Source organism: Cariama cristata, unplaced genomic scaffold (genome assembly GCF_000690535.1).
Source record: "Cariama cristata isolate BGI_N322 unplaced genomic scaffold, ASM69053v1 scaffold24633, whole genome shotgun sequence".
Lineage (NCBI taxonomy): Eukaryota > Metazoa > Chordata > Aves > Cariamiformes > Cariamidae > Cariama > Cariama cristata.
Window position 1 is genome coordinate 1,827 of NW_009609265.1, and position 11,617 is coordinate 13,443.

The window sequence follows — 11,617 nt, forward strand, 5'->3', positions numbered from 1 at the left end:
CTCTGTATGTGATCTTTCCAACTTAATGCTGTCAGATAACCATGTTAACTTGCATAATAACTTTCCTTTCTTATTCTGCTATTGACTTTCCCCTTTTCCTTTAGTTATAGATGCTCTTCTGTTTCAAATCTCTAAGCTAATAGTGAAAAATATGTAAGGTATGAGTATGTTGTGCTTGCATGTTTTGGATATTTATGCCTGCGTAGTTTTTTTAATTATTTTATTTTTTTGGTGACTTGTACAAAATGCACTCACTCTTCATTGTGCTGTGTGTGTCAGTCAAATGGATGCTTTGTAAAATACCATTTGCTTCTATACTTTCAAAAAGTGCTATAGAAAATTGGTGTTGTATGCCCTGTGACTTCTTTTTTTTTTCCCCCTCCCTCCCCCTCGTTATGTTGTATAGTGTTAAACCCTCTATTGGTCTCTCAGGCTGTTGACTGTCCATGGTGCAATGCACACAGGCAAGAACTCCTATCTTCTCCTGAAAGAGACCCCTTCTGAAGGGAGACAGAAGGGGAAATAATTACAGAAAAAGAAATGAAAAGCATCAACAAGAACTCAGTCGTGTCTTACAGTGATACCAGTCGTTACTGTGTCGCTTTTATAGGCCCTGTTCTGCTTCTCTTTTTATTTCAGTGGGGAAGTAAGATTGCACTGTACAGGGTGCAGAAGGGCAATACAGTAGTGTTTGAAAACTGAGACGGCTGTGCACCACAGACTGATCTGTGGGAATACCTAGGGAATATTGACTCCTGGATTACTACTGCCAAGCTTTGTTTATATAAACTCAGTGTGCCTGATTAGTTGTATTTGATAGGACAGCTTTCAGCATTATTTCTCTCTCGGATACTCAACAGGATGTTGATCAACGTGATCCACGAGGCCGGACCTTGTTGCACCTTGCTGTTTCCTTGGGTTATATAGAATCTGCCAAAGTCCTCCTTCAACACAAGGCGGATGTAACTAAAGAGAATGCACAGGGATGGACAGGTAAAAATAACTTGGAAAACAGAAGTCGTGTTAATACTTTTCAGTTGCAGTTATTGTGTTTTCACTGCTCTTACCTTATTTACCTTATGTATTTTGCAAACTGAAACTGTGTCTGGATTTCTTTCAGTTTTACATGAGGCTGTCAGTACAGGAGATCCAGAGATGGTACAAATGATTCTGCAGCATCGGGACTACCAGCAGACCTCTATGACTCTTGGAGGAGTTCCTGAATTACTCCAAAAGATTAATGAGGTAGTTACTTAGTTTAAACCTCTTACTCCAGACTCCAGTTCTCATTCAAGTAGTTCAGTTAAGTAAACAGAAATTGGATGGGCGATTGTGTTCTTCATTTCAACTTGCATATTCCATAGTGCTGTGGGGGATGGAGACTTTTTCCTTGGCTTTACTTTGAAATCTTTAGCCATGAACTCCAACATTGGAGGCTGTATCTTGAAGGTGTTACTGCTCCTATAGCAAAATAAGAATAACTCGTGAGAAAGCAACAGTGGTAGGCCAGTGTCTTTTATGTTTGTTAATTTCAATTTCATTTTTTAACGTTCATTTATCATGTCTCGAGTTCTGTTCTTTTTTTGTTTTCCTTTATCTAAGATGTTCACGAGAAATGCTGTACTGAATGTTAGATCAAAACTATTTCATGAAGTGTTCATAAAGTGTTCTCCTTCTCCAGACTCCTGACTTTTATGTGGAAATGAAATGGGAGTTCACTAGTTGGGGTAAGAATCCTGGTCATTATTACTTCTTCTAAACTGTAGGCAGAGGGACTTGCTTCTGTACAAATGTTAGAAAAGATATGCAGAGAAGTATCTGCTCCCCAGAATGCTTATCTCTTCACCTCTCAAAATAACCTCTTATATTTTTGTTACATGTTTGTTTGGGGGTTTTTGTTTGTCTTTTAATGGAGAGTTTAGGCATTGTTAGAATTTCTGCAGACTTTTCGTGGAGTTTTGTTTACCTATCTCTGGCTATCGATGACTAAGACAGTGATACGTATCTCATATATAGATGCACAGACTACTTGGGAAATGCTTGCTTTTCTTTTAAAGGAATGAACGCTAGGCCTTACAGTTGGCTTAACTTTCCAAACAGCTAACTGTTAGACTGCTAGGGGCTGAGGTTTATGCTATTTCACATCTTTTAGTCTGAACTAATGTCTTCTTCCTTTTCATGTTCGTTTAGCGTTTGTGGGTTTTGTCCCTAAGCTGATTGTTCCTAAAGCTAAAGATCAGTATCTCACCTCCTCTGGAATAATGATCATGGTACTGATTAGTCCTGTATCAGGGATATAGCTTCTGCTTGAGTTCAGACTTCCGGTGCGCTTAGTCTCTTGAGTATTTTCTATTTACATTTTTCTCATTTTTCTTTTGTAGTCCCACTGGTTTCTAGAGTTTGTCCAAGTGATGTCTGCCGCATCTGGAAAAGTGGTGCCAAGCTGCGTGTTGATATCACTTTACTGGGCTTTGAAAATATGAGCTGGGAGAGAGGAAGACGTAGTTTAATTTTCAAGGGAGAAGGTAAATATTTTAGCATGTCTGCACCATTCGTCACCAGATACTATGTAAGCCACAATGAGAAATCCCGATTTTGCACAAAAAGACCTGTTGAGGCTGAGTACTGGGTTTTATAAAAGTTTTATACGCATATTCCGTGAGCATCTGATAGAGGTACTGTTTTGTGGTCTAACGTAATAGCTTAATTTTTTTTCCTTTGAGTAAATCTGAGGTCAAAATTTGGTAATAGGGCTAAAATTTTACTTCAGTCTTTTACTTAGTTTTCTTCGTTCTGTTCTCCTGCCCCCCAAATAGAAAATAATTTTAGATACAACTCGAAATTTTATCTCAGCTGAGTGCAAAATACAGTGAATTAGCATCCACCCTGATTTAATATCCAGTATATTCTCAGTTTTTCATTCTGGCATACTGTTGCTAAGTTTTTTTAGATTGAGATGTACCATTTCCAACAGATACTGGAGGTTGGGCAGAACTAATTGAGATCAATCATGATGATAAGTTTGTCACAACGGAGCGTTTTGAGATTTCCCAGCACATGAAGCGTTTGACGTTGGGATCTATGACACCAAAAAGAAAAGATGTGGAAAGACGCCTTACATCTCCAATTATTAATACGTGCCTTGATACAAAAAATATTGCTTTTGAAAGGTAAGATACAAAGTTTCTCTTTACAAATAAACACTTCAAGATTATGGATGTTCATGCTTGCAGTAAAGCTTTAAAGATGAACTCTTAACAGCCCTCTTAATAAAAACTTCTAGAGCTAGATCTGAAATTACTTTAAACTTCACACACCATCAGGTAAAGAAATTTGGCTTGGTCAGCTTGCCACTATTGCTTGGCAAAAACTTTCCAGCTGATACAGCTGATTTGCAGAAAACTTCCAGTTTATTATATTAGTGAGATCAATGTTAACATCTCATTACAAGTTTGCATTTCACGCAAATCCATATGTGTACTGCTGAAACTACTAGGCAAAAACTTGCAACTTGTAGCTTCATAAGTGAAATCTCACATTGATACCTTAACTAAAAATACGTGTATAGTGTGTCTTTGCACAGACATACATTTGTCATCCTTGTTTATTACACGCATTTATTCCAGGTATCTGTCAGCTTAGTTCAAACAATTCTTTTTCTAAAGTTCCTTTTGGAGTGCTCTGTGATGCAGGAAACCACCCTCATGATCGTACAAAACAAGTGTTTTCAAAGTGAGATGTTTAATTCCAGCATCTTTCTCCTGAATATTTAGTACCCTTTCAAAGCTGCCCAGAATTAGTCCCTGTGATGTTCACTGAGCCTTAGTAACTGCAGCATCTAGACATCTAGAAACTAAGATTTCTTAGGCAGAAGTACGCCTACTATCCAGTTCCCCAAATTGCAGTGACAGGTTACTTTTGAAATTAAACTGTGTGTTAAAAGCTAGCGTGCCCAGGCTGTCAGACAAAATAATTCGGTAAGTTTTTAGGCTGTCTTCCTCTGTGGCTCGGGTATCTGCATCGCAATCTGAAAATCTTTGTCTGAGCCTTTGCGCTTTGGCCGTGGATGGGATAAGAACAGAAACAGCATGACTTGATACCCTCTTCTGATAGGTGTGTGTGAGGACACACAAGACTGAGCTGTGCTTTTGTCTGGGGTTAATAATCAAATAACCAATCAAATCTTGTTTGAAATCAATTTTAGAAAAACGGGCTGGGGATTTTGTAGAAATGCAACTGTATAGACGCTTGTGGTGTTCACTTTTTGTCAGAACCACGTCTGGATTTTGGGTATGGAGGACAGAAAAGGCGGAAGGTGTAAATGGTTATGAAGCAAAGGTAAAGCCCATTCTATTCTATTAAGAGGTCTTACAGCTAACTGAAGTGTGATTGTGTTTTGCCTTTATTTCCTGACTATTTCAGGTCTTAAACTTCCCATCGAGAGCTTTATTGTGTTGCCAGCAGAACTGGGCAGGAGTGAGGAACTTCAAGGCTGCCAAGCTTGTGGGAGGGATGGTGCCTGTATGCAGGAACATCAACAGGGGCTTTAGGGGAGAGGAACGATCAAAGCATTTCAGGAGAAGAGGGGCAAAAGATTCAGCGTAACTGCTAGAACTCCCATACAAAAACTGGAATTTAACTCATTCTTGAATATTGTCATTCTTTCAAAGTTGAAAAGATGAGGAACCTGTCAGTGGAGCTCCTTGAGCGCTCTGTGGTAACAGTATTGCAAGGAAATAACACCCTCCTGCTGCTATGAGTTGCATCGTGAATTCAAGTAGTAAAAGGCTGCCGGTAAATTAAAGCCCCTGACCATGCTCATGAGTCTTACAGTTGCTTAGATTTGTTCCATGTGACACCGTTTTTGTCTTCCATTTCACTTTAGTGAAATATTTTTGAACATGGCTTTACAGCCTTACTGTGTTAGGAATTTAAGTTGAGAATCACAAGAATTCACTTCCTTGACTCCTAAGTCTGAGGTTTTGGAATTTGTGCAATAAATTACATTTTGTATTTTCATTTAACAGAAGAATAAATGCTGAATAGCTTTCTACATTTATATGAAGGCTTTTCCTGGTAAGACTGCAGGACTGTTCAGTTGGACATGGGGTTCATTAGTGTTCCTGCAGAATTAAACTATCACTAAATTTCATTTGGAAGGTCTGACGAGTGACCTCTGTTTAGAAATAGTGTTGTCTGACTTTCCTTCCCCATTCTCTCTTAAAATCTCTGCCCCAGTGGAGATTCTTTCCAGCAAGCTTGGAAATGCCTGTCTAGTTTTGAGGTTGGCTTAGTTAGTTACAAAAGCGCATTTAAAAGTGTGTCATTCTGCTTTCGAGGAACTTGGTTGAAAGGCTGACTTCTGTTGCCATCAAAGTCGATGACCAAACTCCTTTACCATCTTTTGGCACAGGATGCTTGCGATATTAATGCTGTCTGGAGCCACTCTGGTGTATGGTTTGCAGGGTTTCTTATTTTATCAGCTTGCCCAGCAGATGGCATGTAGTTTCAGCCTTAGCATAGGTCTCTCAAGATTATATTATGTGGGATTTCCATTATACCAAAGTGAACAAGAAAAATCAAAATGCAGCATTTCCTGTTGATCATCAGCATGTTGAAGGTGAGATCTTTGTCAATGAGAGGCAGATCCATGCTGCTTTATTCCATCTTTAGAATTGTGTATATGGTGTTTTACTAGAGAGAACTCTGTTTTTTAACCTGTGATGCTTTGGTTTTTGACCTTGTACTGTTTTTTTTTTAAAGGTATACATGGCAAACAATGTCAATGTGGTCACAAAAATCCGAACGGAACATTTAACAGAAGAGGAGAAGAAAAGATACAAAGGTAGTTTTCCTACAGGATAACTGGAAATAAGTAGAACCTTTTGGCTTTCTGATACCTTCTCTGTGTGATTGCAGAAGAACTGAGCAGAGAGTCAAAGAAAATACTTTTCTTGCTGACTTTGCCCTGCTTTACTTTCACATGTTGTGTGTTTGAGGTTGCTCTTTGCTTGACTCCTAACCTACAAATGAACCAGTATTTATACTCGCTGTATTTAGAGGAAAGAAGAGCCCTTCAAAACTGTTGAAAGTTTATTGAAAGTTTTAAAAGGCTGCACTTTTCCCTGCTTTTTCCTGCTCTGGAATGTATTCATGCCTTTGCTTTGGCCATGATTACAATATTCACATAGGCTTTGTTTGCTTGGACTTTTTGTTTTGTTTTGGTCCTCTAATTTCTTCTAGTATTTAAACTAGAGTAAAGGGTGACTAGCCAGTAGCTTCATATGGAAACACTGCCCTTCGTTGGCCTACCTTGGGGCCCAGGAGGAGAGGCCCTGTGATTAATCAAGCTATCTGCTAATGATAGAAACCACTGAAAATCTTTGCCTCTGTTTTGTGTATTGCACCCGTTTTATCCTGTCAGCTTTAGGTCCTGGGCTTGCTTGGCAAAGGCTTACAGGAAATGTGAACGCCTTGCTGCACTTTGGGTTAGAAGCCTTGCTTGTTAGCCTGGTATGTGTGTAAATTTTACTTCTAATTAATAGTAATAGATTTTTTGCCTATTCTCTCCTGTTACCTGAAGCTGACAGGAACCCCCTGGAATCATTTCTGGGTACAGTGGAACATGAGTATGGTGCTCAGGTGAGTGTCTCTGATGTCAAACAGGTCACTGTAGCACAGAGATCTGTGCCGACAGGAATTCTAGGTGTGTGGCGTTGCCTGTTGTTTCCTTAGTTTGGCAGCAGTTTTGATTATGAGGTTTAAATTTTCCCTGGGGATGTTTTTGTTTGTTTTAAGCCCTCAAATGTTCTGTATGAATAGCAGATACTTCCTTCTGAACACTCTTACGAAAAAGATGTAGAAACTGTTAGCACGGCAAGAGCTGGGGTGTAAGCAGTGGAAGATATGATGAGGGGATGAAGTGACATGTTAGCACACTGCTCTTCAACTCAGGGCAAAGCTGTATATCCTCTGCTGTTCTGAAACGTGTTGATAACTATTTTGACAGGGCTTTAGAAACTCCCTTGCGTCTGTACATACTTAAGTAAAGTAGATAATAGATTTGCCAACTGCTGGCTCTGTATCAGGATGGCATTGCGGATCTTCCATGGATCTAGAGATACCCCATCGAAGTTTTGCCTTTAATAAAGGATTTGGAGCCTAGAAATGCTGTAGCTTGTGTGCATGTTTCTGGTTGGTTTCTAGCTTTAAAGTATTTAAGTAGATTTCTTTTCCTGTCTCTCAAATGCTTGGAGACTGTTAACCTCAGTAGAAAGCAGTCTAAATGTGTATTTATGGCTGTGTGTCACTGGTGTCTAAAGTAGAGAATGAGTTACTTCACAAGAGGTAAATTAAGAGTTTCTTGTAGTAGCCACTGTCTATTTGTTCTGTACTCTTGGGTGGTTTTGTTTGGGGTTTTCTTCTCTCTTTCCTTATAGAGTACGACCAAGACAACAGAGTATGCTGCAAGTAATAATCCTACTGCTATTACTCTGGAGGAATACTTTGACCCAGAATTTGATTTGAAAGGTAGAGACATAGGAAGACCGAAAGAAGTCACCATTCGAACACAGAAGTGAGAAATAAAATTTTAACTATTTCTGGTTTGTCTCTTCCCAGTCATCTAATCTCTGGAAACCATTTTTACAAACATCCAGTGTGGTTTTCCCCCAGCTTTCAGAATTAATCAAAAGGGAAATCTTGAACTATTCAGCTATAGTCTATCTTCCACTAAGTCAAAGAAAACATTTAGACTAGTGCTGTAACTTGTTAGTAACCTCCTGAGGTTGGCCTTTGGTCTGACCAGGAATGTGGTTCTGTTTCTCAGAGCAGTAACTGTTCTGACTCTTTGTCACCTGCTTGATACATTTCAATGCTATGTATTTTGCTTTGCATTTGTTCCTAAACCGTAAACTTATGATGTTTTAACGCAACTTTCTCTTTAAGATTTAAAGCAACCTTGTGGATGAGTGAAGAGTTTCCCTTGTCTCTTATGGAACAAGTCACTCCAATCATCGATCTGATGGCCAGAACTAGTGCTCATTTTGCCAGACTTAGGGATTTCATCACTCTGGAATTTCCACCAGGATTTCCTGTCAAAATTGGTAATATTAGCAATTTTTTTTGGTAGCATCTTCTTCATTTCCATTCTTTCTATTGGTTTCGCAGCATATATTTACAAAAATCGTGTTAGTTTCTTACTAGTCTTCTCACTGATAGCTAGAACTGAGAACCAAGATGTACATTGTCTTGTACATCTGGAGTCGTCGAATCCAAATTCTGAGTGATCAGCATGGAAGTATAATTTTAAGATGGTATCATTTCCGTAAGAATAAGCTGATGCTAGTTCTTTCCTCTTAGCTTCAATGCCTTAGATTTGGCAAATCTTATTATAAAATTAGAGATTTAGAGAGATAGTGAGAATGACTAAGGGCAACTTCTTGGTGAAGTGAGTTACTATATACTTTGTTGTTACAGGATGCTGCTTGTGGATTATATTCAATAAACGTGTGAGGGTTTGATGTGGCTGTGGGTGTGGAAGTGAAGGAGAGAGTTCTCTTTTTAACAGAAATCTTGTACTCTGATAGAAATTCCCCTATTTCATGTGCTGAATGCCCGAATTACATTTGAAAATGTCAATGGCTGCAGGACGGCTGACAGAACATCATCACAAATGGTTGGAGGTGCACAGTGTGATTCAGGTAAGGAGTGGAAAGATGCAGCGATCGCATCTTTTTGCATTTCTGTCAGCGAAATGCGCAGAAGAGGGAGATGAGTTAACTGCAGAGAATGAACCGTTTGCAGATGAGAGGAAGCTGCAATGCATTACAGCCAATCTGGGGTGTGTGATACTGATCATGCTGACCCATTCTGCCCCTTCCATGCCTGCCAAACTGACTAAACTGAGCTCTAGCAAGCTTTTCCAAGTATTTTGAGGTCTAAATTCTGGTGCAAGCTATTGCTGTGGGAAGTGGAATACAACATTGCTGTAAGTGACAGCTACGTCTGCATGCTCTTTCAGAAAAGAGCAGATTACATTTGAGTAGGATGCTCATGACTGTATCCAGCGATACCCTGTCCTGTGAGCTGTTGCAGACCCATTCATTAAGAATAACCTCAGAAGAGCCACTGTGCTATTTATATTCTCCAACTTTGGGTTTTTTTTTTTTCCCCATCTGGTTTTGTCAGAGTTCAGCCACCTTAGCGCTCTGCTGCACACTGGTTTTATTTGTATAACTTGCCAGCATCCTAAAGAAAGACTCTGCTTTCTGTCTGACTGCTATGCTTGTTTGCCACAGAAGTCTTTCAAAGCCTGTTGGTGTATTCAGCCAGGTGGTTTATCTGAATTTTTGGAGTTAACTTAATCATGCGTAAACATTTATCAGAATTTGTTAAGTCACAACTTGTAAAAATATACTATGCCATGTTTGTAACTATATTTGGCTACTGCAGGTGCTAATTTTGAAGTAGACCAGTCAGTGTTTGAGATCCCCAAATCGTACCACGTCCAAGATGATGGTAGGAACATACACGTGCAGGATGAAGATAATGAGATCATGCAGTTTGCTATTCAGCAGAGTTTGTTGGAATCTGGTGGAAATAAAGTAAGTATGCTGTAATCCGTGCGGTGCAGATCTGACAGTTTTGACAAGGACTATGCAGCGATAGCTGCATCTCTGAATTAAACCCACGTAGGACCTATTTTTCTGAGAACCTCAGAAGAGAAAAATATAGTAATGTGTATCAAAGAAGAAATTAGAGTGATTTAAGAGTTACCGTTCAGTGAGTTGTACTGCCGATCCGTTAACTGCTGTGGAATTGTCTGTCTTTCCCCATTCCTAGGAAGTGGGGGTGCATTCCAACGGAGCAGTTGCATATTCACAGGACTTCAATATACAGTATCAGAGGTAACTAATTTTTTTCACATCAAGCCATGCAGTGACAGAGCAAAAATACTTCCAACAGTAGCACGAAGCAATTTTGCAATTTTTTTCCGTATGTAGGTAGCAGAGGCATGGAACTCAAGGTCTTGTCTCTTGTGCTGCTTCTAACTTTTACTTTTCCAAGAAGCAAGGACTCTAAACTGGGCCTCCGTGGCTTATATAGTATAGCTCTTTAGCTCAGCTGTGGGCTTGGCCTGAGCCCATAACAGGTTCTTTACCCAATAAATAAACACAGACCTTCTGTTCTGCTCTTAAAACTGTGAATTTGGTCCCCCTGGGTTGAATGTTTGTTTATTAGATGCGGCAGACTTCAGGGCAGCTCTTCTTTCTTTTCAAAATCATTATGTAATCCTTAAAAACTTTGCAACATACATTTAATGGACCCTTGAGACTACGCTGTGGTATCTGTGGGGTCTTCCTGCAGTTAAGTGCAAAGAAATCTTTGTGCACACGAAGAACCGCATCCTCTTGGTTCTTTTGTACATGGAAAATCACGTTACCTTTAAACTAGGTGAGAATGCTTTTAGAAGCCCATTGAAAATTGAACTGTTACTATGTGTGAAAGATTCCGAGGAACCTTCAAAGAACAGGTTTTACATTGGGAATTTTTCAGATGTTAGATCAACTGCTCTCTTATCCTGAAGACTGCTTTCTGCCCTCTGGGGAGAGATTTTCAGGTTTGCAGTTACAAAACAGTTGCTAGGAAGGGTCGTTGCAGGAAATGTGAAATAGGCTCTGTCTCTCTTACTTGAAGTTCTTTTTCTCCTTCAGGGCCCTGCAGGAGAGCTATCTAACAAGCTCGGGTAATTCACACTGCAGCATCCCTAGCGAACCTTCCAGTTTTGAAAAAGACTTACAGCTTGCCATGGAGTTGTCTGTCCGAGAGCAGGAGGAACGGGAGAAGCAGCGTCGTGAAGAGGAAGATGCAGAACTTCAGCAAGTTTTACAGCTTTCTCTTGTGGAAAAATAACTCCTTAGCGAACTCCTGAAAATAAGGATGACCAAATCTGCATAAAACTGAAGGCTTTCAGAGCTATCAGTCTGAAGACCACTCTTGGATTGCTTAAGTAAACAGTTCACCTGCCTTCTAGGTTGGCATCATCAGCTACAAAAAGCTGATTTGTTTTTGTTTGAGGGAGTTTCAGCTCACGGGACTCTGTGTTTGACTCTCCAACCATGCAGTCTTAGCTTTGAAGGAAAAATTTTTATCTAAACGTATTTATTGAAGAGCAGATGGAAATTTTGCTTAGCATCAGGCTATAGGATTGCAGTAACGCTTGAAAACCTGATTTTGGGGAGTTCAGGAGGGAAACTTCATTACTTACCAAAGAAATATTCATCTGCTTAGTCATTTCTGAATAATTCAAAGCCATTGTCTGTTTCTTCCAGTTGTTACATGGAAGAGTATCTATATGCATACAGACACATGCAGTAGTTCTTCATGCTGACAGTGTACCATGCTGACAGATGTTTTCTGTTAGTTTTGTGTATATGTGATTATCTCTTCTCTAGTTACCGAGATTTTATCGTGTGCTCCTGCTTAAGAGGGATAATTTTATACTTGAACAGCTAATCCAAGCTCAAGATTAAACTAGTGCTTTCTGAAAAAGGACAAAACAAGTAGCCAGTAAAATTTTAGATCCTAAAATGGGACCAGCTGCCTGGTAAAGTAG

At 39.5% G+C, this 11,617-nt stretch overlaps 1 protein-coding gene across 1 annotated transcript in view; it reads left to right on the forward strand.

The window, feature by feature from the left end:
- Positions 1 to 11,063, forward strand: part of ANKRD13A (ankyrin repeat domain 13A) — a 12,670-nt gene extending 1,607 nt beyond the window's left edge. Inside the window, exons 2-15 of the mRNA XM_009697493.1 lie at positions 861 to 993; positions 1,121 to 1,245; positions 1,682 to 1,727; positions 2,382 to 2,525; positions 2,975 to 3,170; positions 4,272 to 4,338; positions 5,764 to 5,845; positions 6,584 to 6,642; positions 7,440 to 7,576; positions 7,948 to 8,105; positions 8,589 to 8,702; positions 9,454 to 9,605; positions 9,844 to 9,908; positions 10,716 to 11,063. Coding sequence (XP_009695795.1) covers positions 861 to 993; positions 1,121 to 1,245; positions 1,682 to 1,727; positions 2,382 to 2,525; positions 2,975 to 3,170; positions 4,272 to 4,338; positions 5,764 to 5,845; positions 6,584 to 6,642; positions 7,440 to 7,576; positions 7,948 to 8,105; positions 8,589 to 8,702; positions 9,454 to 9,605; positions 9,844 to 9,908; positions 10,716 to 10,914 — 1,677 coding nt within the window. The 3' untranslated portion in view covers positions 10,915 to 11,063. The remainder of the gene's footprint in view (positions 1 to 860; positions 994 to 1,120; positions 1,246 to 1,681; positions 1,728 to 2,381; positions 2,526 to 2,974; positions 3,171 to 4,271; positions 4,339 to 5,763; positions 5,846 to 6,583; positions 6,643 to 7,439; positions 7,577 to 7,947; positions 8,106 to 8,588; positions 8,703 to 9,453; positions 9,606 to 9,843; positions 9,909 to 10,715) is intronic.
- Positions 11,064 to 11,617: the final 554 nt, after the last annotated feature.